This window comes from Sorghum bicolor, chromosome 4, assembly GCF_000003195.3.
Source record: "Sorghum bicolor cultivar BTx623 chromosome 4, Sorghum_bicolor_NCBIv3, whole genome shotgun sequence".
Lineage (NCBI taxonomy): Eukaryota > Viridiplantae > Streptophyta > Magnoliopsida > Poales > Poaceae > Sorghum > Sorghum bicolor.
In genome coordinates this window covers 65,337,015-65,364,531 of record NC_012873.2, presented here as the reverse complement: position 1 = coordinate 65,364,531, position 27,517 = coordinate 65,337,015, and the positions used below count along the sequence as shown (strand labels likewise).

The 27,517-nt window shown below is 42.2% G+C and overlaps 4 protein-coding genes and 1 pseudogene across 4 annotated transcripts; 1 reads left to right on the top strand and 4 right to left on the bottom strand.

The window, feature by feature from the left end:
* On the bottom strand, positions 430-881 carry LOC110434856 (annotated as a pseudogene).
* LOC8082673 (isoleucine--tRNA ligase, chloroplastic/mitochondrial) lies at positions 653-11,789 on the bottom strand. The gene is made up of 22 exons (XM_002452864.2): positions 11,520-11,789; positions 11,252-11,411; positions 10,352-10,506; positions 10,162-10,263; positions 10,006-10,075; positions 9,761-9,873; positions 9,474-9,542; positions 9,037-9,144; positions 8,495-8,639; positions 7,750-7,981; positions 7,367-7,653; positions 7,144-7,280; positions 6,683-6,830; positions 5,859-5,990; positions 5,275-5,403; positions 4,849-4,976; positions 4,617-4,781; positions 2,674-2,799; positions 2,150-2,223; positions 1,780-2,029; positions 1,211-1,390; positions 653-1,132 (listed from the first exon to the last, which is right to left on the bottom strand). The coding sequence occupies exons 1-22, from the start codon at positions 11,541-11,543 to the stop codon at positions 890-892; spliced, it is 3,177 nt and encodes a 1,058-aa protein (XP_002452909.2). The 5' UTR covers positions 11,544-11,789; the 3' UTR covers positions 653-889.
* LOC8082672 (S-norcoclaurine synthase) lies at positions 13,500-14,658 on the bottom strand. The gene is made up of 2 exons (XM_021460188.1): positions 14,403-14,658; positions 13,500-13,948 (listed from the first exon to the last, which is right to left on the bottom strand). The coding sequence occupies exons 1-2, from the start codon at positions 14,587-14,589 to the stop codon at positions 13,866-13,868; spliced, it is 270 nt and encodes an 89-aa protein (XP_021315863.1). The 5' UTR covers positions 14,590-14,658; the 3' UTR covers positions 13,500-13,865.
* Positions 15,389-16,376, bottom strand: LOC8081939 (S-norcoclaurine synthase). Its single transcript, XM_002452862.2, has 2 exons — positions 16,068-16,376; positions 15,389-15,921 (listed from the first exon to the last, which is right to left on the bottom strand). Exons 1-2 carry the CDS (start codon positions 16,249-16,251, stop codon positions 15,617-15,619), a joined length of 489 nt encoding a protein of 162 aa, XP_002452907.1. The 5' UTR covers positions 16,252-16,376; the 3' UTR covers positions 15,389-15,616.
* On the top strand, positions 22,985-27,281 carry LOC8082671 (serine/threonine-protein kinase RIPK). The gene is made up of 5 exons (XM_002454608.2): positions 22,985-23,671; positions 23,762-23,897; positions 24,034-24,170; positions 25,332-25,455; positions 26,423-27,281. Exons 1-5 carry the CDS (start codon positions 23,288-23,290, stop codon positions 26,980-26,982), a joined length of 1,341 nt encoding a protein of 446 aa, XP_002454653.1. The 5' UTR covers positions 22,985-23,287; the 3' UTR covers positions 26,983-27,281.

Here is a 27,517-nt window from a genome sequence, read left to right as displayed (position 1 = left end):
CTCAAACGAAGACAAATTTTATACCAAAGTTATAGTCCTCAGCACAATCTACAACTTTGTAGTTGAAAAGTTTTTTATTTGAAGTCGTTTAGTGTTATAAAATTTGATTTTAAATTTTAAATTTTTAAATCTATAAACTTATAAAAAATATTTTGGGAACCTAAACGATTTTAATTTAAAAACTTTTCAACTGCAAAGTTGTAGATCATGCTGCTGCCTACAATTTTGATATAAAGTTTATCTTCATTTGAGTTCATATGAAAAAGTTATGAATTATTTTTCAATATAGAGTTTTTAGATTCGTCCTGTTTTGACCCAGATAAGACTTAAAAACAAGTTTAGGGACCGGGATAACACAATTGAACAAGTTTGAAAACCTATATGGAAGATTTTTAAGTTTAGGGACCAGGATGACACAACCGAACAAGTTTAGGTATCTAGACGGTCATTTTGCGAGTTTAAGAACTTGGATGACACATCCGAACAAGTTTAGGGACCGCTGATGGACTTTACTCTTGTTGTTACTATAGTAGTATAGTAGTACATGGATTGACCCCCCCCCCCCCCCCCCCCCCCCCCGATACTGTTTTCCAAAATTGATTTACAGACCAGCAGTTTTGTGTACAAAATTGTTCCAAACAAACCCCCCCAGTAGTATGGAAAATTAAGCGATTTCCAAAGCTCCACTCTCATGACATATGTATTAGTTCGACAATCTAAAGTACAACTTGCTACATGCAAAACTTTGATTCAAGCTGGAGTCACAGGCTACTTGCCACACCTATACGTCTTTTGCATGGTAGCGTTTAAGCTCTCTCCAAAAGAATGAATTCCACCAAATGATCCTCAGAAAGAGAAGGTTCAATAGCGTATGTTGACATCACTCCTTTCAACTGACAGCTGCGGCAGCAGGTTGTGGCTGCAAATCAATGACACCATAACACCGACCGCAAAGAGTAGGATGGTCATGGAAAGATCCAACGTCCTGGGTGTAATTCCAACACCTCTCACACTTTGCACCATCCGCACGAGTCACACCAATCCATATGTCTCCAGTGTGTGGGTTACTGAACTTTCCTGTGTATGGTACAGATGATGTAATTTCTTCATTTAGGATTGGAAGAACATCCACCTGCAGAAAATGAAGAAAACGTTAAGCATCTTATGTGCAGATAGTGGAAGATGATCGTTTTGAAAAGCATGTGCTGACCTGAGATGTAATGAAGAGGCGATGCAGAGCATCTGCATCATTAGATGCAGAAGATAGCTCCTTCAGCTTTAATACTGTATCTGAACTTTCGGTATGGAGATAGACCTTCGCATCTAAGCTCGAACCAATCAACTTTCCAGTGCGAGCATTCTCCAAAATTTTGTTAACCTCTGACCTCAGCTGCATATACCAACATAATTTTACAATTTACATAATAAAGAATCAATTTTGAAGATAAAAACCAAGTGCACAACTAAAATATATACCAATAAAAGGAGTTATCATGAATTCAAGATTGTACAACACACCTATCTAGTGTATGATCAGCCACATCACACGAGATTTATTATGGTCAAGTCAAAAAAAAAAACTTTGCCTAAGTTAAATGTTCAAAGTTGAATGCATATTTCTGACATGACTAGTTTTGCCTGTCTGTTTAACCTCTAGGAAGTACAGATTTCTAATGTTATAGAATATATGAAGCCTTATATATAGAATGAACCATATTTGTGGAAAGATAATACAGCCGCTTCTTTCTTTCCATTTTTTGAAGGCAAAAACTTGAGTACCTCCAGGATAACACCCAGGAAATCAACATCATCCTTTGGGGCTGAGAGCCATTCTTCATTCTTTTCTGGCCATTTCAGGTCAAAAACAAAGTTTGCAGGGGATCCATCCTGCAAGGTGTATTGAAAGGGTAGGTTCTGCCAGACATCCTCAGCTAAGTGAGGCATAATCGGGGAAATGGCCCTAACAAGGTAGAGCAGATGTGCCATGAGGACAGTCTGACAGCTTTTCCTTGTGAAGCTAACTCGGCCTCTGATAGGACAGAAATTGCATCATCAAAATTATAAATCCATATTATCCAATGACAATGGTTAAGATTTTGATCTAATAGAATAAAATCAGGAATACTCCATATGAGAGAAAAACCCATACCCAACATAGAGCCGATCCTTTGCAACATCCAAATAGAAATTGGACAAACCAACAGTAGCAAATCTTTGAAGCATCTGAGACATGGAGGATAAGAAGTCAGTAATGTAAAAGCATAAAACATATGTAAATTAGAGCATCCTGAGCACATAACAGAGGAATTAGGACTATATTAAGTCAGTACCATCAAACACACAACATAGTACAATCATGTCATGTGCTTATGATTTGAGAACATGCTAGAAAATTAAGAAAGCTACAGAAACCCACAGATTCAAAAGGCCAGGGAGTTTATTGAACAATATATTGCCACTTTCAAGCAGAAACTATGTGATCAACAAGCATACTTTCTGTTTACCAGAAGCCCGTCTAAAATAAACCCAATGAAATCCTATCCCAAACACAGACTGCATGAATGAGAATGCACATGTACATATACTCGTTACAATGTTCAAAGAAAGGAGAAGGAGAAGAAAGAATAAGTCAAATATGTGAAATTGGCACAGACAAACAAAATGTAGACATACCTGATATACTTTATAGAATTGGTAACTTTCATAACTATCCTTCATGGAAGCCATGACAGTCTCCAGTTGGAAAAGTGCATACTTGTCAATTTTTGGCAGGTCATTGTAGGGCACAGAATTATCCGGCTATAAAAAGAAACATAGAGAAACAAAGATAATTTTATAGGAAAAGAGATGTTCATTGAAATGGAGGTAAAAGAAACAACACAAAAGACAAAAGTACAGTTATGAAATACCCAAAGGACAATTTAGAATATCATCAGTTAAGAAACATCTACTGAAATAATTTATCAATCCTTGATAAGATGGACACTGCTAGGAAAAAAATTCTCTGGCAAGGGGGTAACATGAAGAAAAAGTACCATTTGATTAGGTGGATCAAAATCACTAATCCCAAGAATAAGGGTGGGTTGGGTATTAAAGACTTAAGAAAGATGAATATTAGCTTGCTTTGTAAGTGCTAAGTGGTGGTGGAAAGTTGAGAATGGTAATGGCATTTGGCAGGATATTGTTAGGAAGAAATATATGAGGAAAGGGATGGTCTGTGTGTTGACTAAAAACCCCAAGAATTCCCCTGTGTGGAATGACTTACTAAAGGTTAGACACATTTATTTGAAAGGGAGATCAATGATGGTAGGAAATGGTAAATCTACCAGTTTTTGGCATGATAAGTGGTGTGGTCTTGTCTCCTTGGCAGACAAGTTCCCTGAACTTTATCAGATTAGTATTGAGCAGGATTGCTCGGTTGAATACATGAAATTGAAAAGTTGGCGTCTTTCTTTCAGGAGATGGCTGCATGAAGACCTTCAGTGTCAATATAGAAGATTGCATGACATTGTGTTTCGGTATGGCACTAATTCTGAGCAGGATCATGCTAATTGGGACTGGGAAAAAATGGTTTGTTTTCTGTTAAGTCAACTTACAAATACTTGTGTAGACATGATTATGGGCCTAATTTCAGTAAGATCTGGAAAGCGAAACTCGCATTGAAAATCAAAATTTTCATGTGGCTGGTTTCTCAAAATGCCATTCTTACTAAGGAAAATTTGGTTAAACGTAAATGGAAAGGCAATAAATCTTGTGCTTTTTGCAATGAGAATGAAAGTGTTGGGCACTTGTTCTTTGAATGTCCCACGCCCAAATATGTTTGGAGTTTATTGGCATATTCTTTGGGGTCTGTTTGCACGCCAAGTAGTATGGATCAATACTGGCTTTGGATTCATAAGATTCTTCCACAAGCCCCCAAGCTGCATGCAGTTGGGTTGGCTGCAGTTATTTGGGCCTTTGGCGTACAAGAAATACAGTCTGTTTTGATAATAAAAGGGTGAAATCTCCTACTGAGATTGTCTGTCTTATCTGCTCCTTTCTGTCATACTGGGTAGGTCATCTCAAGGAGGGTCTGAAGGAACAGGTGACCCAAGGCGCTGAAGTAGTGAAGTCTTCGCCTCTTCGGCTCTATACTTCCACAAGCAAGACCTTTGGAAACATGCACAAGAGGGGCATCAGCTGGTGCCGTTTGCTGGATAGAAAACTTCTTGATGTTTGCGGGATCACTTGAGCTTTTGCTGTTTAGGCATCGTGACCGTCCTTTCGGATGTTGAGGTGTCTTCAAACTCTGGTTGGTAGTGTTAGTTGTCTCAGGCGTATGTTCCCTTGGTGATCATATGTCTGGATCATCCTTTTCTTTTGGCCGTGTTGTGTTTTGGCTTCAAAACTATGTCTCTGTAATTTCGTTGCTTTGGTAATGAAATTCGGTTTATCGGTGTGGAAAAAATCTACTGAACTAATTTCCTGGTAGACCTTCAAAAAAAATTCCTGGTCCAAGCAATATATTCCTTAACATATAGATCTAGCTCACTCATTCCGTTCATGCTTTTGGCACATCATTATCACTTTTTATCAGAAAACAAAATGAAGAGATGTGTTTGACCACATGGACATACCTTCCAATCATGGAGATTCGACAGCAGAAATCGCATCGTGCCTCGTAGTTTTCTATACATGTCAGACATCTGGCGCAAGATTTGTGGACCAATCAACACATCGGTAGAGTAATCAACACTAGAAACCCATAGACGGAGAACATCTGCTCCATAGCCAGGTTCTTCCTGCACAAGACCAATGAACACTTCATTCTGCCAAAGTAAAAGCAAAAAAGTTCTTTCAGGAACATACCCTTTGGTTTTTGCCACCAACAATGATTTTCTCTGGGTCCACTACATTACCGACTGATTTACTCATTTTGAAACCCTTTTCATCCAGTACAAATCCATGTGTAATAACACTGGAGTAGGGAGCCTTCCCTGTTTTCTCATGGAAAAATTGAAGAATAATTTAGACAAATGGAACTTTAGATGGAAAAAGAAAGAGTTAGAGAAAAAGGCTATTATTATTTCACACTACAGACATATCATAGAAAAGCAAACAATATGGGTGACAGGCTTTCCACACTTCTGCAAAGAAAAATTTTTAAATAAAAAAAACAAGAACATGAAATTGAAAAGGCATGGAAATTGTTTGTAGGAAAAGATATAACCATGGAGGAATCAGAAAATAATGACAAGAAAATAACTTTGAAAACTAAAAAAATAACACAGATACCTGTAGTAGCAATGCTAGTCAACAATGAGCTCTGGAACCATCCACGATGTTGATCTGAACCTTCAAGATAAATATCCGCAGGAAAATTAAGACCGCCCCTTTTTGCTAAAACAGCTGCCCATGAAGAGCCTGAATCAAGGAAAGATATAGATATATATAAAAATCAATTTCTGATGAGAGATGATCGTAGAACTCAGAGAAATTGATGCAGTAAAAAGTACAAAAGCAGCATCAACCATCAATGCACAGGATAGCAACATCGCTTTGACACTACAGCTCAATTTTCAGGATATAGTAAAAAAAGATAGATTCAAGTCAAAGAAAAAAAATCCCTTCAATCTTTTCTATTTCATGTTTCCAAATTTATGTGAAACCAAAATTTACATAATTTTACCAACAATATTCAATATGTTATCACAACCAAAACTGGACATATGAAAGCTATATAGTACTAAATGACCACTAAAAATACTTCTACAGCATTACCGTATCATCATAATTCCCCGACAAAATTAATTCTATCCATTGGAAAAACATATCACTGAGCTATACATTTCAGTAGAGGAATAATGAAAACAATATACCAGAGTCAAACCAAACATCCATTGTATCAGTTCCCTTGCGATATTCAGATGCTTTGTCCCGATATCTATCTGGAAGAAGTTCCTCAGTTGTCATATACCACCATGCATCGCTACCTTTCTTCAACACAATAGCTGCACAAAATGCAACATATATTTATTTGAGCACAAGAAAATAACACAGGATTCTTTCCCCAAAACAACCAAAGTACATCCAGCACTTGAAATATAAGCCTGACAAACATTGGGTTGTTCTGTAATAATGTACTCCCTCCATCCCAAATTACAAGTTATTCCAAATTCCAAGAATCTTGGAGAGTCAAAGCGTCTCAAGTTTGACCAAATTTATATGATAAGATAATAACATTTATGATGCCAACTAAGTATCATTAGATTCTTCATCCATTATACTTTCATAGTATATCTATTTGATGCCATAAATCTTTATAATTCTCTCTACAATTTTGGTCAAACTTGAGATGTTTTGACTCTCTAAGATTCTTAATGACATAATTTGGAATGGAGGGAGTAGAGAACTACAAATCTCATAACACTCATCCCATAATGGATGGAAGGCAGATCAGACATGAGACATATCAATCGAACTTTCTAAGGATACAGCAAAATGGATCTGAGACTGAAAGATAACATATCATTCAGTTAATGGTTTGCTCATAAAAGCTCTTACAGGGTTACTGCCTAAAACTTGGTAACCCTCCCCGGACACCAGCAAACAAGAATTTTGGGCGTGTAACTCCTTTGGCAGTGATGATGTTCCAACCACAACAGAAATATCACAAAGAAATGCAAGAAATAGACAGATATACCCTTGATGTGTTCAATAGTTTCTTCAGTTATAAGAGGTTCCTGTGAGTCCACATGGTAAAAAACTGGAATAGGAACACCCCAAGTTCTCTGACGTGAAATACACCAATCAGAACGGCTAGAGGTCATGGCAAGAATCCTGTTTTGTGCCTGGGAACATCAAACCAAAGTCATGAAACATGGTCTTCTTATCAAACAACACAAGATAGCAGCAATAGAAGTAACAAGCAGTAGTATTTCATCATTGCAGATTGGCAGAGGGTTTAAGAAGGAAAAATAACCCAAATATTACATAGTGCCAAAAATGCAATTACTTGGTCACAGTAAATGGGGTCAAACAATCACTTACACCCAGAAGACATAATTCAAGACCACAAGACATAAATAAGGAAAATAATTTCAGGATCTGGCATGAAACATGAACTGCCAACTTAAAGAAACAGAGAGAACCAAACTTAAATACCTGAGAAGGAACCCAAGTTACTCGTCTGATTGCATCCATTGCAGCATTACGGAAGTCATCCACAGATGCAAACCACTGCTCAGTTGCTCGGAATATAGTTGGTTCTTTAGATCTCCAGTCATAGGGGTACTTGTGTTCTGACAACCAAGTGAAACTAATCAGTCAAACTTCTATGATAAAAGTGGAAACAAAAGAACATGAAGACTATTGTCAAGTTGCTAACTGTATGGTTCTTCTAAAATGAGTGAATATTGCTCATCCAGATACTTCACAACTGCAGTATTGCCAGCCCCCAGGACAGACAAACCACTGAACCGTCCAGCTTCAGCTGTGAAGTTCCCTTCATCGTCCACGGGAGAAATAATAGGAAGCCCATACTTCAAACCTGTTATGTAATCTTCCTGGCCATGGCCAGGGGCAGTATGAACAAGGCCAGTGCCTGATTCAGTTGTAATGTAATCTCCTCCTAGAACAACGAAACATTCATTGCCATTCACAGGATGGGCATACCTGAAGGCACCAAGCATGGCATGAAAGAAGCACATATAGATGGTTCAAATAAAAACTGAGCAACCATTATTGAGAGGTGCAACACAAAAAACAAACCTGCAATGCTCCAAGGCAGATCCGGGAAATGATTTGTGGACTGCAAGCTTCACACCCCATTTGGATTCAAGAGTTGTGACAAGATCAGAAGCCACAATAACGAACAATTTTCCTTTCTCAGAACTCAATATATTTCCAACTTTTCTTTGTTTACCACCAGATGTTGACTCACTTTCGAATACAGACTGTACCTCAGCTACTGCATAAGTAAGCTCGGGGTTCACAGCAACAGCTGGTAAAGGAAGGTACAGACAATTTTAGACAAGTTCTTATATTTCCTAAATATTTAATGAAAGGAATATAACAGATAAAAGTTAGCATAGACAGGCAGATCTAACTGCAACGTTGCACAAGGAGCATGTTTGTTTCAGTAGCAGGATAAGCAGATCAATCATACTTACAAGTTCCCATGCAATTAGTTTCCATATGATATATCCATCTTTTGTGCATTTACTGGTTTACTACACAAAATTGTAGATAGAGATATTCTTTGTTGAACTGAATAGAACAAAATTCACATGGGAAAAACTTAAACAGTTAAGAGTTATGTCATTTACTCCTTTGATAGTTAAATCTCAATGTTTTTCCATATACAAATACATGCAGGATGAATACTCTATTTTCATAGCTAGCAACAAGTTTAAATTTCAAAGATAACTTGAGGTAGCTTTCATGATATCTTATTTAAAAGGTGTCTCTCACTGGATGTTTCCCTTAAAATAAAGCAAACAAGGCATCACCTCACCAGCATTAGCCGGAATTGTCCATGGAGTGGTGGTCCATATGGCCAAAGATACATTTGGAAGAAATTCGTCTAGCATCCCAGATTTAGATGGATTGGTAATCTTGAATGCGGCATATATGCTTCTGGAAATGTGATTTTCGGAATACTGGAGAAAGAGTATCAAATATACAACAAGAAAAGACTGCTTAGGTAACTATATTCCATTTTATCCACAAACAAGAGACATGCAGATTTAGGATGTGAACGGAGGAGGGGATCTTTTCTACAAATATTAGGATTTGAATCCGAATTCCCACTATCCAAACAAACTCAATTTCAACTTCATGGTGCCACTATATTAATCAAATGTCTCTTTTTCTACAAATTGGAACAGAGCTATGCAACTTATTAACCAAAAGAGCTTCAATGTTCTGTTTACTTGGTTTAAACAAATATTACCAGAAATATCCACCCTCAGGAATTTACAATGACAGAATCAGAACAGTTAAGCATTTTTCCTATGTATTTGACAAATTACAATAGTGTATGTATTCCATGCATACCTCCAGTTCAGCTTCTGCCAAAGCTGTACGTGATGATGGACTCCAATGGACAGGCTTTCGTCCTCTATAGATATATCCTTTCATAACCATTTGACCAAACACTTCCAACTAGCATAATAAAATGGATAAGAAAATGTGTTCGAGAAAAAAATGGATAAGAAAATGTAATTACTTTTGTTCTAGGTTCTAATTGCAATGGAACATGCTTCATCATCAGAACATAAATTTACAGTTACAGTACACCATACTGTCGATAAATATTTGCTGGCCACACAGATAGATTTAAAGAAAGAAAATTAAATGCACTAATCTAATGTTGTCCAGTAGACAAGTGAAAAGACAACTCGAGTAATGTCAGACCTCCAAGTTCTCATTTATGTCAAATACACATTAATATCATTGCCATATTCTGTAAAAGCAGGTAGCAGATAGAAAACCTGAGCAGCTTCATATTCCGGTGACAGAGTTAGGTAAGGGTTGTCCCAATCGGCCCATACACCATACCGCTGCAAACAGTAGACTTATTGCTTAATTACACAATACAAAAGGCTAAAAAAAATGAAAGGCTTGGATCGATCAACAGAACAAGAGCCACAACATGAATTTGGCTTCTGTTTATAAAACTGCAAACACATGATACAACATCACCAAAACAGATAGCAACTGTTGACAAGTTAGATCAACTTGCCATTAATTAAAACAAGTTAAGGGATGAAAGGACTACCTTGAAAGATTTCATTTGTGCATCGACTGTTGCTTTCGCAAATTTTGCAGCTTTTTGCCTTAACTTTATGGGCGTCAGAGCACTCAAAGTTTCCTTATCCATTGACTTCAAAACTGCAGAAAATAATTAGTGATTACTTGGTCAGTCTCATGTATGCACAAAAGTTTGCAGCTATTACTCCACCAAATCTAATAAATGAGCATAACTAGATGAACTTATATAGATTTTTGTATAAATGAACTTGCCTTTTAGTTCTATTGGAAGGCCGTGGCAATCCCAACCAGGAACAAAGGACACTTTATGATTCTGAAGCAGCTGCGTACAGAAAAAAAAAGCATAAGCAAAGCTGTGATTCTGACACACTAACCTACACCAACAATCATATGAACAGCAGTTAATACCTTGTAGCGATTTATAAAATCTTTGAGGATTTTATTGAGTGCATGGCCCATGTGAAGATCGCCATTAGCATATGGAGGGCCATCATGGAGAACAAATGCAGGCTAATCAATCATCCAAACAGAAAAAGTAACTAAATCAGATTAACAGATCTATTAAATTTCAGGTATGTACTTGAATATATCGACTCACCCCAGTGTTCCTTTCAGATACCCTTTTCAGAACCTGATTCTCGTCCCATAATTTTTGGAGCTCTGGCTCCCGTTGTACAGAATTCGCTCTCAGCCCAAATGTTGTTTTCGGGAGATCTACAGTGTGCTTATATTTTCCATCCTCTTGTTTTGCACCTAGCAAGAGCAAACAAGCCAAACTCAATTCTACTACTTTGTTTCCGACAATGGAAGCAGGACTGATTGCCAGAGCAGAGCTCAAATTGTCAAATATCAACAAACTGCTTCGTTTTTTTATTTTAAACAAATCAGAGCAAGTTTATGGGGATAATCAAGCAATGACATATGGAAAAAGCGCCCAGTGATGAAGGTGCTTGCTTAAACTAATAAATAACAGTAGTCTACTATTTGTGCTCACCGAGACAATGCTAGCTATGAAGAAATGAGTCAAATATAAATAGAATTCAAAATAAACAAAGCCACGATAGTTGCAAAAGTTGTCACAGTTATAACATCTTTCAATGTAAACTGACTAAATAGAGGTTAAAATTACAGGCACTACTCATCTGGATGACAGAGATCACAATGTGACCAAATCCCAAGCCTGTCTATGTCAACTCCTGATCATCTCAATCAAATCAGCAAATTCATCTCATAGAAACTCACCAATCCCAAACTTCACAGCCAAAAAACAAAAAACAAAAACAGAATCCCTTCAGCAAATTACCGCAAGCACAGACCCCTCAAAGCACCTACGTCAAAACTTTACCCCAAATTCGGCTACTCCGTTCCAATAATAAACTACAAAATACCGTGATACCATACAAACGGGCATTGATTCCTCATCCAAAACCCCACCAGATACACAAAGTCCTAAATAGCAATGGCAGGACAGAAACAACGTGAGAGCAGCGAGGCTGACCCTCCGCGGCCTTCTTCGCGGCCATGACGGGGCCCCTGGACCTCCGCTTTGAGGTCGACGGGGCGACGAGGCCGCCACTAGATTCGGTGCAGAACGGCTGCGGCCACGGCGGCGCCGCCAGCCTGCGGAGCGGGAAGCGGCACCGCTGCGTGGAGAAGACCTGCGAGAGAGCGAACAGGCGGAGGAGCAGAAGCAGCAGGCACAAGTAAGTCAAGCCTCGCTCTAGTAGGTTCTCCGAGAACGGAAAGGGGTAAGAGGCGGCGCTTACGCGGCAGCATGAGGCGGCGTCCATTGGGCGCCCGCCGCCACCGCGAGGGATGGAGAAGGCGGAGGTGCGGGGGCGGGTCCCGCCCGGCCAGCGTCGAGGCGAGGCGCTTCGATACGGAGAGAGGGATGGTGGTGGCCTACCGCCAACGGCAACGGAGGATAAGGGGATTGCCGAGGGACGGAGAAGCGAGGGTGGCCGGAGAAGGGAGGGAGGGGCGGAGGCGGAGCCGCGGAGGCTTGCGCGCCGCAACGCTGCCCACCAGCAGCAGAGAGGCTGCGGAGTGGGGCCGGCCGTCGTGGCGTCTACTGGGTGGGGTCCGTTGTCCAGTGAGGATGAAACCCTCACCGGCTGGGCTGCGAACACTTGTCGAATGCACCACCCATGATTCTGGCCCACGGGCCTGTCCATGTTTGTTTTGGGCCAAACTTGTTGGGCTGGTGGCCTGGCAGCGAAAGCTGCTCGGCTTGGGAGTTGGAAGAGTTCATGAAATTGGCAAAACGTGCAAATCCTCTGCTCGGAAAAAAAAACATGCAATTCCATACCATCTGCTCAAGTGAGCACCTTCGTGGTGTACGTTGAATTCAAATTACGCACAAGCTAGCCCCCTACAAACGATGGAATCCGTGCACGTTTGTGCCATTGAAACTAACTTAACATAACAAGATCTTTGTTTTAGCCTAAACATGATCAATCTTGTGCAAAATTAGATGATAAAGAATTTACCAGGGTCTGAATTCGACATAGACGTCTTTGTTGTTTTGACTTTGTATAAACATACCTTTGGTTGAGCAATGCAACTCTGTGTTTTCAACACAGTCGTGTCGCAAGATGATGGAGCTAGCAGGTGTGGTTGTTCGCTTGGTTGATAAGTCATGACTAAAAGTATTGTTCATTGATTTATTATAAAAGAAAAACACTGATGAATAGTTGACAGATTTGACAGCTAAGCAAATAAGCTAGTGTCTCGCCAGCTGGATCGTACTCTGCAAGTCTGCATCCGCTCTACATGTTTTGGAGAGTATGAGAGCATCTCCAGCAGTAAAATAGACTATCTAAAACTTTATTTAGGTAGCCACCTATTTTCATACTACTCAAATTTTGTCTTTAACTTCAGCAGCAATACCTAAAACTGGCTACCAAAATTCATCCTAGCAGAGAATGACAGGTAGAGTCCACACGTCATCCTCTCTTATGTCTTCTTCTACTCATCCAGTGCCACCGGAGGGGAGCTAGGGAGCAGGAGAGAGGTCGTCCGCTAGAGGGCCACGCGCATCCAGTGCCCTCATCATCCAGTGGAGGCGTGCCCGTTGTCGTGGAGGCCAGATCCGCCCTCAGCGGCTATAGCAAAGAGAGGGAGCAGAGAGCAGGGTCCGTTGGAGGAAGGGAGACGAGCGTGTTCCGGGGCGGAGAGCCGCGTCGGCTGAGAGCTCGGGGGCGGGCGGGCGGGGTGGAGAGCCATGTCGGCTATGCTAACAAAGGAAGGCTGCACGTGGGGGAGGGACGGTGCTGGCGCGAGAGATGAGTGGTGACAGCATGGAGAGAGATGGCGGGGAATGAGCCATGCGTGGGCACAGATGGGCGAGCGCGAGCGCGAAATAACCGAGCAGTTTTTTAGGTAGTCTACTTTGGCCCAATAGGAATGGGTAGTGGGAGGAGGGATTCGGATAGCCAATAAATTTGTTGGGTCAAATAGGTAGTCTATTGGAGCTGAATTTTTTGTCCTCACTACCTAGATTAAGGATAGGTAGTTCATTTAGGTAGTCTGTTGACGGTTGGAGATGCTCTGAGTGTACCTCAAACTCCAAAGGCTACTCAAACGGGCTATAAGGTACTCCCTCTTCTAAATTATAATACATTTTTTTTGTTTTTTCTAGATGTATTCTTATTTTTTATTATTTATTTAGATACAGGGGCGGAGAGAAGGGGAGGCGTACAGGGACCTCCACCTGCATCAATCAATAAAGAAGGTGCACTCTCCCATGTTTTAAAATTTTCACAATATCTGAACAAACATTTGTCTATATGATAGGTTGAAAGTACAGTCCATAATAACATACAAACATCTCAGACACAGAGGATCAGCAAGATGAAGAACAAAATGATATGGGAATTTGCTCCAACTTGGCTACAATCCTTTTTGAGTTAAATTTGGGTACCTGTTCTTCTGAAGTTTACTCGGGGTCTTGCTTGGGACTCTTCTGCTCTTTGATATACTTGGCCAAACTTCCCGTAAACAAGGGAAGCATTGTTTGTATGCTTGGCTCAACTTTATACGTGCCGTCTTATTTTTCTACAATCTCTAATCACACTAAATATTTCTGAAAGCCAAGATCTAGAAAGCCTCCTTCAATCATTTTCTGCCTCCTTGATGTCCTTTTCGTTGTCTACTATGGTGAACTTCTCCTTGAAACTTTCTAATTCAGAAATTCCTAGAAAAATGAATCAGCAAAAAAAAACACCGTGAGGATGAGATCCTGGCCAACAGGTGCTAGACCAAGTGGTCAAGCACTTTCCTGCGGCACCCCAGGTCCCAAGTTCGATCCCTGGGTGGGACGAATTTAGGAACCGGCTGGTGGGTGGGTGGGTGTGCGCTTCGATGCCGCATCGCTCACTGTGCCGGCTGGGTAAAAAATCTCCATCGCTACTGGGGCAGGGTTCGGGGGTTTCTCGGTCGGGGACTGAGGTCTTCTTCTTAAGAGTCTGGTTCAGTCTATGTGATCGTTGTGGGAGCGCTATAAGTGTCGCACGCCATAGAATCTAACAAGCGTTTAATACTGTGAGGGGGTCTTCCCCTCACCGGCCGAGTTTTAGGATGAGATCCTGAAATTACATGATGTTGTATTGCAGTTTACTGTTCTGGAGCTCAGCTGTTGAGAATCAAACCTGCAGGAGGGGAAGTGACAAGCAGGATTGTCCTGACGCCACCATCTCCCTCAACAATTTCTATCTTTGAGAACAGTTGTGGAAGCAATTGGGGGACTAGTTGATCGAGAAGAAGGCTGCCATAGACCTCCCACAAGTCGGCACCCGGGAGGTCGGTTTCAAACTCATTGCAGAGCCTCCCATCCATTGCTCTGCGTGCTCAGCTCTCTGGCACTGCTTATGGAGTTCATGATTGAGGAACTCCTTTTATTTCAATCTTCTTTCTTTTGTGGATATTGAAATATTGAAGTAAATAGCCGTACGCAATTCTGTAGACCACAGGTATAGATGACAACATTGCGTACAGACAACTCTCTTTTTTTTCTTCTATAAGAAAGGTATATTTCGTCCTTTTCAAAGTTAATATAAGGCTTGACATGATCAGAAGTGGTCCCACAATGCCGGACTTTCGCCATCTTTTTCAAAGTTTCTCATGACCATAATATTAAAATTTCTAACATTATATACAAACTACTTTCATAGTCTAATCTAATGGTACCATACTTATGTCATATATTTACAAAATTGAATCTATTTATTGATTATTGAGACAGTCAAATCTTTAATTGATTATGGATTATATATTTAAGTTTTGAATTTGATATGTGCAAGTCTTACGAAAAAAAGGAGGAAGTTTCTAAGTGATGCATTGGATCATTCAATAAGATTTGTGTTTAGTCTTATCTTGAGTTCTTGACTTGGGCTGATTGCTTCTTGCCTTAACACGCTGTATGAGAACCACTGCTCAATAATATTGAGCTGGTCAATAATCCTACATCTCGAAACAAATGTAAAACAAAACAAAATACAACATGACAGGTCGTATATGCTCAGTTGTTGAGATGTCCATGTCAAATCTAGAGTGTCTGGGTAGGCCACTCAAATCGAAGCTACAAAATTGTGTGGCTATGGGTTTACCACTATGTACCACAGGATTTTGATGGTGGTGAATTTTGGTTCATGGAAATACCTTGCCATAGCTATAAAACAGTGAACAATATGGTGGACAGTGTCATAATATAGACCAAACCAAACAAAAAGCAGGTATCTGTGATTCGTACGATCAGGGTTCCCATTTCACTGCAACGCAGGAGTACATTTGAAACGCAACACACACACAAAGCGTTGAAACTGTAGTTCACTTAAACTCGATCGGCTCTTGAGATTTTGTTTTTTCAAGAAGAGGTTGAAGCAGGGACCTTCTTCTCCTTAGCATGCTCGGAAAATTTCTCAGCAGCTGCAGCCAAAGTTGCGATGCTCACCATAGCTTCAAGCTCTGGGTGCGCATCTTCAATCTCATACTCGATAGTCGTCCTGATCACCGACAAGTTGGCCCCTTTTGAAATGATCTCAAACCGTACCATGTAGGCCAGGAACCCCAGCTTCAGAATGTCGCCATCGATGGCTTCTGTCTCCTTGATGTAATTCTCGTTGTCGACTTTGATGAACCTCTCCTTGTAGCTCTGCAGCCCAGGAATCCCTAGCAGGAGCATCAGAGATGAGAGCAATTAAAATTTTACTATATACTACTAGCGTATCCAACATCAATCAAAGATTGTAGTAGCATATATATGATTATGATATGAATACGCGTGAGTTCATATATATAAATTAACTTTCTCTCACCAGGAGGAAGTATTAGCTGCAAGATGGTACCAACACCGCCGTCGCCGCTGATGAGCTCGACCTTGGCGAGCACGTGCGGGAGCAGCTCCGGCAGGAGCTCGCCGGCGCGGAGGGTGCCGTAGATCGCCCAGAGGTCGGAGGCGGGGACGTCGGCCTCGTGCTCGTGGACCTTGCTTCCCTTCATTCCTGGTTGCTCGGCCTTTCAGTTTCAGCTGCTGCTGCGTGATAGATGATACTATTGTCTGAGCTGTGGACTGTGGTGTCTGTGTTAGGTAGGTGTGCTGCCTATGGAAGCTCTCCGTTGTGTATATATATCCACATAAGGCCTTGTTTGGATGTTGTCGGATTCACCTCAATCCACATATGTTGGAGTGGATTGGGGTAGAATTTAGTTCAAGTTCTACTCCAATCCACACCAACACATGTGGATTGATGCGAATCCGACTACATCCAAACAAGGCCTAAGATCTTGTTTGGATGTTGTCGGATTCACCTCAATCCACATGTGTTGGAGTGGATTGGGGTGGAATTTAGTTCAAGTTCCACTCCAACCCACCCAACACATGTGGATTGATGCGAATCCGACTACATCCAAACAAGGCCTTTCACCCCAATCCACTCCAACACATGTGGATTGAGGCGAATCCAACAACATCCAAACAATGCCTAAGGCTTTGTTTGGATGTAGTCGTATTCACATCAATCCACATGTGTTGAAGTGGATTGGAGTGGAACTTGAACTAAATTCCACCTCAATCTACACCAACACACATGGATTAAAGTGAATCCAATAACATTCAAACAAGGCCTAAAAGAGAGAGAAGCCAGTATACTGAAAGATGCTATTTTTCTGATTGGGATCTCGGAGAGGGGATGTGGCCAAAGCAAAGCCTGTGGAGTGTCTTGGTGTTGCCCCAGCCCCTCCAGACGAAATGAAGTAGTATTTTCGCGTGATGGGCAGGCCTGAGACGATATTGATTAATTAATGATGATTAGCATATGTTTGGCCAGCCTGAACCGGCTGATGCATATGGCGATTCTTTGTGTACCCGAGGTCGTCCTTATTTGGTTTTGTCCGTGTTTGTTGCACGCAACCTTGATATAGGACGACCTATCACGTGGTAAACGTGGAGAGCAACTACGCTATTTTTTTTACTGAAAGAGCAGCTACGCTATTGTTTATAATACAATTCATCCATCCCTAAATAACTATCGTCCTTGACATATACTTATCGCAAATTTGACTTAATTTATAGAAAAAATATACAACATTTATATCTTCAACTAGATTAGTTTAAAAATTATATTCAAAGATCTTTCAACAATACTAATTATATACCATAAATATTAATATATTTTAATATATAATTAGTCAAAGTTGTTTTTTAAACAAAAATGATGAATATTTAGAGGCAGAGGGAGTAACACGATCTTATCTGCTGTCGCTGAACATAAATAGTCGTTCATCGATTTTTTATGTCGATTCTTAACTTTAACCAATATTTTGTTCTCGATAAGTGCAACTATAACCATGATGATATTAGGAAAATGATTTTAATAAAATACATTTTCTATGTTTCTAAATTAAATATTTTCGAAACTATTGGCAGCCAAAGTTTAAAATTTTGATGATTTTGATTAAAGCATCAATTATGAGTGACCGAATAGAGTGTGTTTTAGTTGGTGTGTCATATTTACTTAGGCCTTGTTTAGTTCGTAAAATTTTTCAAGATTTCCCGTCACATCGAATCTTTGGTCGCATGTATGGAGCATTAAATATAGACGAAAATAAAAACTAACTGCACAGTTTACCTGTAATTTGTGAGATGAATCTTTTGAGCCTAGTTACTCCGTGATCGGATAATGTTTGTCAAATAAAAACGAAATACTACAGTAGCCAAAAACAAAAAATTTTGCAAACTAAACAAGGCCTTATTTTATTTAAGAAAAATATTTGTGTCATCTATCTGTTTAATTGATATGTCATGTTTACTTCTTTACTAGTAGAATGTCTGTCCTAACGTTATATTAGCATTCAAGCATGCAAATTAAGATCTTGTTTGGTTGGACTTTTAACATACTTTTGATTTTTACAAAAGTCAAAAACCCAAAAACGACAGTTGTTTTACCCAAAATTAGCTTACAAAATTGAAAATAGCTTTCCCTCTAATTTCAGCTGCTTTGGGGGTAAAAAGTTACCCACCTGCCATTACATAACAATTTGATTTTTCTCCTATTTCGATCGAACGTGGAGAAGTCACGCAAGTTCGCACGACAACACGGCCGAGCTCTGCCACCCGCATCGGTTGAGCAATGTCCTAGGTCTGGCTTCTCCCCTGCCCGGCGATGTGCAGGCTTCTACCCCCTCCAGTTGCTGCTCCTTCTTGGCAGAGTGCAAGGTCTGGCTTCTCTCCTTCCCGATGGCGCATGAGGTCCTTCCCTGTTCATGAGTACCCCAAGTGCCCCTGCCCTAAATCTGATAGCCGCGCAGAGTACCCCAAGCTCCCTTGGCCTAGCCTCAACGGTCGTGCAAGTACCCCAAGCTCTAGGGCACGATGGCGTCGGGCTGCTCCCAGTGGTGAACCTATGCCCTGAGGCCGCGACAACGGCGCATCTCCAGGCCCGGCGGCGCATCTCTAGGTCGTGGCACATCTCCATCCCAGCAGCTGCGGTGCCTCGATCTCCAGGTCACGGTCACGACACATCTCCATACAAGCAGTAGCGGTGCATCTCTAGGCTGCGGCGGCGGCGCATCTCCCCCCATCAATGGCGGTGTTGGCGCAAGCTCCATCCCAATAGCGGCAGGGTGCAACCATCTTGGGTGGTTGCACATAGCATCTCCAATGGCGAGAGGAAGAAGAAGAAGTAGACTTGCTGTCCAAGACGTTTAAAGTCCGCTTGTAAGTGAGAGAAGCTTTTCCAAAAATTATAGCTAATAAACCAAACAGGCTTCCAACTATCCCATAGCGGCTTTTACACAAGCCACAACTCGAAGTAAGTTTTGCAAAAGCCAAAGCTCAACCAAAGGGGGCCTAAAACAACCATGCTGCGGTTAGTAGGTTGAGCTAGTAGCTGAACCTTGTTGTTTTTGTTGTTGTTCTGTTAAGTGTTGTAATTCCTCTCTCTTTCACTTGTCATGTAATTATCTGACCTTAAGGGTCGCCCTGTGTGTTAAGTACTCTGCACCCTCCATTCCCAATCCGTCGGTATCCATGGAAAATTATTCACGTCAGGACTTTTCGTTCGCCGGTGATATCTTAAAAAAACAACCAAAACACACGGTTTGCTTCATGAGAGGAACAAGTTACCACTTACCACTCAACATCCACAATGCAAATAAGCATATGATCATCGAAAATTTCTTTATAGTGAAAAATGACTTAAATTTCTTGAACTCCCCCCCCCCCCAAAAAAAAGATAATGCTACAAAAAAAGGTTTCACAAACTACCAAAAGAAGATATATATTTTAGTAATCAAGCGAAATTGAATAATGGCTAAGAAACATAATGACTACAAATCAGTGCAGATACATGTGTAAACTTATTTTCTAGGAATAGTAGAAATATAATAGTAGTAAGAGTACGAGTGTACGACTGTCAGCTAGCTAGGAATAAACTTACTTGTAGTGATAATATAGTATACACTCACTCTTTGAGGGGTTAGTTGGCGCGCCTGCATTATTGTTACAAATCCACAGAGATGATGCCCCTGCTACATATGATTCGCCGTTGTAATCCGATTCCAAGGGGCTGTTTAGTTCATAAAAAATTTTACAAAGCTTTCAAGATTTTCTGTCACATCAGATCTTACGGCACATGCATTAAGCATTAGATATAGATAAAAAAATAACTAATTACATATATTTCGTCTATAAGTTGCGAGATAAATTTTTTGAGTCTATGATTGAACAATAATTATCAAATACAAACGAAAGTGCAACAGTGATCAGAACTAAAAATTTAACAAGTAAACAGCCCCTAGGATGCTTCTTGGAGAGGCAATGCGCCCTCGCTCGTCGTCACCACTCCCATCATCCCAACGCTAGCTACGCGACGCGGCAGCAGCCAGCCTCCGTGCTCGTCGCCGCCGCCGGCCTGTCTTCTTCCGGGTCTAATCGTCGCTGCTGCTGATTGCTGACTGCTCCAGGCTCCAGCAGCTGGGCAGGTACGCGGCCGTATACCTAACAACAGGACAAACAAAGCGAGATGCTACAGAAGTTGCTGATTGCTTGCTTGCCATGGCGTTGTATGCATATATTCGGGAGCATGATGGGGGCCGGGTTGGTGGAGCACGCGGGGCCGCGCGTGCCGACCTGGCTGCCGGCTCAGGCCGTGCGTGCCTTCCTCCCTTTCCCTTCCGGCCTAGCTTCCAGGATTCTGAGCACATGTGCTCGTGGATCCTGAGCACGAGCGCCTCCATAGGTTAGCCAGCCATGCACGCCGATGCATATAGCTAGCTAGGGAGTTATGGACTCGAGCGACGACAGTCGACAGTGCTCCCAAGAGAGCAAGGGCGGCGCGAGCAATTCCCGACAAACCCAACAATTCCAATTTTCCACGATTTTCTAATGTTATTACAAACTTGTATATGCATGTGTAATTTTTTTACCTATAATATATAACCTTTTCTGACCAACCTTTTAGCGTAATTTTTCAGGACAACTTTTATGCTTAATTAAACGCTATCACGCAAACTTTGGAGAGAGAATTCTAGGTTTAAATAGTTGTGAGAAGTATGCCAAGTATGTTATTTGAATCGATTTATTCTGCACATAAATACTTTCTCTCTCTAGTATAAATTTATCTGCCTGGACAAAACTTTAAGGACAACTTATATGCATAATTTTTTGATAGTCAATTAGTTTATGAAAAACACTATGGTGAATAGTTTTACATGCAACTTATTATACATGAAGTTTTAAATGTCCAGCATTTCCAAAACAACTTGTTTAAAATACGTTTCCAGAACAACTCGTCGGACAATTTTTTTACAAAACATTTTCCATAGCAATTTGAGAACTATAAGAACCTACCAAGCACAACTTATACTTCTACCAGTAGATCTATTGTCTCCAAAGTTTGTGATGATCTTGTAATATGGCGTAATCATCTTAGAGATGATCGAGCTGTAACTAGCCTAAATGCTTGGCACTACTACTTCATATCCCTGTAATTCTGCTGTTACTTCTGCTTCATTGGAAGCCTGAAATGAATCTATGGTGGGGAATCTCTCCCCCCGTTTGTTAAAAAAAAAGTTTATGGATGACTCCGAATAAGTTTTGTGTTGTAAAGAGAAGTTATAAAAAGATAGCTGAAAATAATGTTTTCATTTCCATCATATACAACAACGAATTAGTACACTAAACATGAACAAAGATTAAAATAAAGGGAAGCAGAAACAAAAAAAAAAGAAAGGAAAACTCACTTGAGTGCTGCATTCCATCGGTTGCTACTTGTTTAGTTCACCAAAAGAAAAAAATTAGATTCTATAGTACATTTGTAACTATAGAAATTAGTGTCCAATCATGAACTAATTAGGCTTAAAAGATTTGTCTCGCAAAATACATATAAACTGTACAATTAGTTAATTTTTTAATCTATATATTAATACTCCATACATGTGTTTAAACATTCAATATGATGAGACAAAAGTTTTTAGATAAAAACTAAACAGAGTCGAACAAGCGAGGGATAGCCAAACATGATTTTCTTGCATGCATATGGTGAGCATATATCTTATTTTAGAGCATTTATGTTAAACTTTAGAATAGAAAGAGCTAGAAAACAAGTCAAAGTCTAGAAAGGCTCAAAGATGCAAGCACGTAACCATAAATTTGGTTGGCATTATTCACTTTTTTTCAACAATAGGAAATGGGTCTAATCATTTCTAAATACCCTCTCTCTCTCACACACTATGAAAATATCTAGCGTAATTACTATCAATACCTACTCTCAAATACCCCGTAATTGTTCCTGAATTTTATTCTTCAACCCTGGGGAACTAGGATCAAGAACCCAAATTCAAAACTAGGCTTCTAAATTATCTACATATACCATGGAAAAATAACAAAAATGTCTGTTTTACATCATTCATTTGCTTTCCATTCGAATGTTAATTTATTTGTTTTCCGCCTTTTTGTGCAATCTCTGTAACGTTCACTAGATTCGAAGCTAACGATGATAATCCTGCAACTTCTATTGAAAAAAAAGTGTGTGAATTTTTATTTTTGGGAGGTTATAAAGGGGGTACACACATGACTTTTTGTCCATAATATTTTACAAGAAGTTGTGGTAATAAATTATGTCCTGCAAAAAAAACGAACAACGGCAAAAAAAAAAAAACGAAACCGGCCGGTCTTGTGAAAGGAGTTCTTTGGAAGCTGGTGGGGTGCTGCATGCCGTGCTGTTGTGGTTTATGATGGCATGTCTTGGCAAGGGATGACGTCATGCGATGCAAAACACGCCATGTCCATGGCAATCCAGTTCCGCCCATCCCCATCCTTCCGAATCGAAGTCCAAAACAGTAGAAGAAGCGCGGTGAAACCGTAGCCGAGAGGACGCCCAAAACGGAAACGTTTGAAATTTTCTCGCCTCCGACGTCGTTTTTCCTATAGCGAAGTCGCATTCACCTTTCCCGTTATGGCTCGGTCCTCATTTGACAAAGAAAATGTCACACGCACGTACGCAACGCCAGGTTCTTGGTTCCCAGGACTCACCGCGCGCGCGCGCGCGAGAGAGAGAGAGAGAGAGAGAGAGAGAGAGAGAGAGCGCACGAGTCCTCGTAGGAAACGAAACCACCAGCGCTGGCTGGCTAGTGGTAGGCTGGTAGCACTCCCATCGGCCTCCTGCCGGGTGCGGTCAACACGGCCGTTTCAGACGAGACGCCTCCCTCTCCAGTCTTCCACCGGCCCCAACTAACCAACCACCCGCCCGCGCGCGCCCAGTGCCTGCGCGCTCTGCTCCCTCTTCGCTATATAATCCCCACACGTACGTACGCCTCGTGTCAAACCATCCAATCCAACCCCTCCGGCAGCACTCGATCGCAAAGACTGCACCAGCCGGCGGCCGGCACAGGAGCAAGCGACCGCGGCCGCGCGCGCGGGAGGAAGAAGAAGAAGAAGGAAAAAGGAATCGGATCGATTGGAGGCGACGTCGACCGCGAGCCGAAGCTTACTACCACTACTCGATCTCGATCGATCACGCGGGCGCCACGTACGAGGATGCTGTTGCTGTTCCGTTGCTTCGTGGGGTCGTCGGAGCCGTCGGCGGCGGCGGCCAGGAGTAGCGGGAGCGGGAGCGAGAGCGGCGGGAGCGAGAAGAAGGCGGTGCGGCGGATGCGGAGCGCGACGGCGCGGCTGCGGTCGCTGTCGCTGGACGACCTGTCGCGGGCGCTGGCCTCGTCGGGCCTGCACGCCTTCACGCAGGCGGAGCTCAGCGCCGCCACGCGGGGGCTCTCCAGCAGCAACTTCATCGGCGAGGGTGGGTTCGGACCCGTCTACAAGGGCTTCCTCGACGAGCGGCTTCGGCCCGGGGAGATCGAGCCGCAGCACGTCGCCGTCAAGTACCTCGACGCCGACGGGCCGCAGGGCCACCGCGAGTGGCTGGTACACGTAGATATACACATGCATTTTATTCGAATGGATCGGACACGATCGACTCACTTACGTACGAACGATTGATGCTCGCTGCTGCAGGCGGAGGTGGTGTACCTGGGGATGTTGAAGCATCCGCATCTGGTGAAGCTCATCGGGTACGGCTGCCAGGATGAGCAGAGGATGCTCGTGTACGAGTACATGGCCAGAGGAAGCCTCGAGCACCACCTCTTCAAGAGTAAGCTATCCTTACTTACTAGCTAGTTACTACTGCTACAACGGCGTGTGTTCACTCTATTAAAAAAACGGCGTGTTCTTAAGTTGTGTTACACCACCGTACCTGACCTGCCGGCAGCGCATGCATGCATATGCAGATCTGCTGTCGACCTTGCCGTGGTGCACGCGGCTGAAGATCGCGGTGGGCGCGGCAAAGGGGCTGGCGTTCCTGCACGAGGCCGACACGCCAGTCATCTACCGCGACTTCAAGGCCTCCAACATCCTGCTCGACTCCGTGAGTACCTCATGGCTCATGCGCGCATTCATGAATTCTTCTTCTTCGTATTCTCGTCCTTACATTATTTAGCTTGTTGCTTTAATCCCAAGGAATTCCATCTTGGCTCTTTGCCGACGCCTGCCACCACGTTTTATTTTTCGAATTTCAAAAAGTTGGCCAATCTATGTCGTACACCCAGGGATATATCCGCCATCTGATCGAACCAGAGGGGGTCCAAATTCCACAATGCTTATACATCTTTATATAGTGTGGCGGCCAGCTTATAAAAAAAAATTAAAATAACGATTTATCAAATGGTACCCACAAAACCAGCAAATTACTAAGGAATAAGGTGTCCTTTCTGTTTTGTTTACTTCTCCTACCGAATCAATGTGACAACAATGTCGTCATTAACGTTCGTTCCTGTTATTTTAAGTAGGCAAGAAACGCAACTTTCGGATTATTAGTGGGTGCATCCGGCCGGCCGGAGCTCCACCGGACGAAACAAAATTGGTTGTTGCCTTAGGCCTTGTTTACTTCCCAAAAATTTTGCAAAATTTTTCAGATTCTCCGTCACATCGAATCTTTAGACGCATGCATCGAGTATTAAATATAGACGAAAATAAAAACTAATTGCACAGTTTGGTCGAAATTGACGAGACGAATCTTTTGACCCTAGTTAGTCTATGATTAGACAATATTTGTCAAATACAAACGAAAACGTCACTATTCATTTTTACAAAAAATTTTGAAAGTAAACAAGGCCTTAATTATCATAGGCTACTAGACCTTCGTACTAGCAGCTCGAAGCCTGAGTACGGCCGGAGTAGTAGTTGTACTCCTTGACTAACCAAACACTCTTCTCAACTTTGACTTTATGAGGAGCTCAAAAATGGCAACAGAGAGCCGTTCGGTCCGTGCTTTTCTCAGACTAGTAGAATGCTCCTGATATGCACACGCGCAAGCATAAAATTTTGACACGCAATCAGTGTACGTGTGTGCCACTAGCGAACACGCATCGACCTGACACGTACCCATTTCTAGGATAACGGTCGAAGCAACGATATGCAATTATCGACATTGCGGCTGAACTGTGACTATTAAACAATATGCTTTCCTTTTTCGGGTAGACTGAATTGAAAGACGTTTTTCTCACTCTTTCTTTTCTGTGTATGGCAGGATTACACTGCAAAGCTCTCAGACTTTGGACTGGCCAAGGAGGGCCCACAGGGCGACGACACCCACGTCACCACCCGTGTTATGGGGACACACGGCTACGCCGCGCCGGAGTACATTCTCACCGGTACGTACGCTACGTCATGTCACAGTCACTAGGAATGAAAACGGATCGGATCGGTGCGGATAATAACTTTCTCATATCCTAATCCGTTTTTTTTTGTCGGATTCGGTGCGGAGTGGATAATACACGGATGCGGATGTAGATACGGTTTTTTTGGTAGTCGGAACTGGTACGGATATGGAGCGGAAACGGATCAGAGACGGATTTTATTAGTCGAGTAACATGTGTTAGAGAATTATATGCTTATCAAGAATTTATGTAGTACAGAACAAGAATAGGCAATAGATAATAATCTTGCATTGCATTCCATGTTGCTGCTCTCACACTAATAATTAACATTTTAGGCCTTGTTTGGATGTAGCCGTATTTACATCAATCCACATGTGTTGAGGTGGATTGGAGTGGAACTTGAACTAAATTTCATCCCAATCCACACCAACACACATGGATTGAAGTAAATACAACATCATCCAAACAAGGTCTTACATGATATCTCCACTAAAAAATAATAAGTTATTAGCCAATAAATAATAGCATCTAGCAAATTTCTTAATTTAAAAATTAGAACATTAAACAAACACATCATAAAATACAAGTCCTTAGATAACAAACTTTTTAAAATCCTAAATTTTTTAGTCTTGGAAAAGAAAACCTTCGGATATCCTATTTTGAACATCGGATAATCCGCATAAAATTTGCGGATAATCCATATCCGCCGGATTTTACCTATTCCATATCCTACCCCGTATCCGCAGACAATCGGATTCGGATTACCCGTATCCGCACGGATGTTAAAAGTTCTTCTCCATATCCTCAAAATTCGAATTCGGATCGGATCGGTTCGGATAATTATCCACGCCACTTTCATCCCTAACAGTCACACACCTGCGTAGTGTAGGTAAAGTTTTCGCGTAGTGTACGCATGTTCCCGTCCTCGATTAACCATGCAATGCAATGCATGCATTTTCAGGGCACCTGACGGCGAAGAGCGACGTGTACAGCTTCGGCGTGGTGCTCCTGGAGCTGCTGTCGGGGAGGCGCAGCGTGGACAAGCGGCGGCGCGGGCGGGAGCAGCACCTGGTGGACTGGGCGCGCCCGTACCTGCGCCACACGGAGCGGCTGCACCGGGTGATGGACCCCTGCCTGGACGGCCAGTACTCCGCCAAGGCCGCGCACAAGGCCGCCATGCTCGCCTACAACTGCCTGCACAGCGTGCCCAAGTCCCGCCCCACCATGCGCGACGTCGTCGACGCGCTCCAGCCGCTGCTCGCCATGTGCAGCGACGTGCCCGCGGGGCCCTTCGTGTACACGGTCCCGCCCGAGTCCGAAGACAATGGCAAGGCCGACGACGACGAGGCGGTGGCGGCGGCGGCCGCTGCCAGGAAGAAGTGCCTCGCGTCGGCCGTGCATTCGCACGCCGAGGGCGACCACCGGACGTTTGCGAACCAACGGTGCGCGAGCTCCGTGGCCGGGCACAGGAGCTCCTCGGCGTCCTCCTCGCCCAAGGAGAGCAGGGACAGGGGAGCCTAGGTGCATGCGCTGTGCGCAGCCGCCGACGCATCCGTCCGTACGTGTTGGCAGCTTTGTGTATATTTGTTCCCTTCCCGACGAAAAAGATTGTCAAGTGTACATAGTTTAGTTTCAGTGTCAGCAATGTGTAACCCAAATTAATTTGTTCGTTGATTCATTTCCTTGGTAATCCTGCTCCGGATAACCGGGATTCCGGGAACAATTTGTGAGTTGTTTCGAAGATTTTTAGAGATGCATTTGGCAGCTACGTTTAAATGGGTATGATAGTTAACGGAGGGAATTGGAGTGGAATTTCAACTTTTAGCTTCAATCTACTGTTCCGTTCGTGGAGAAAAAAAAAGAGAGATTGAGCTAATATTCCCTGCTCAGTTTTTAAAGAACCAAAATTGATTTTAGGATTTTTGATTACCAACATTTCAAAAAAAATATTTGGACAAATTTTTAAAACTACCTTTATGAACTAGCAACATAATCCGATTTACCTCTTTTAGATGATGTGGCATCACGTCAGGAAAACTGCTATTAAAATCATCTA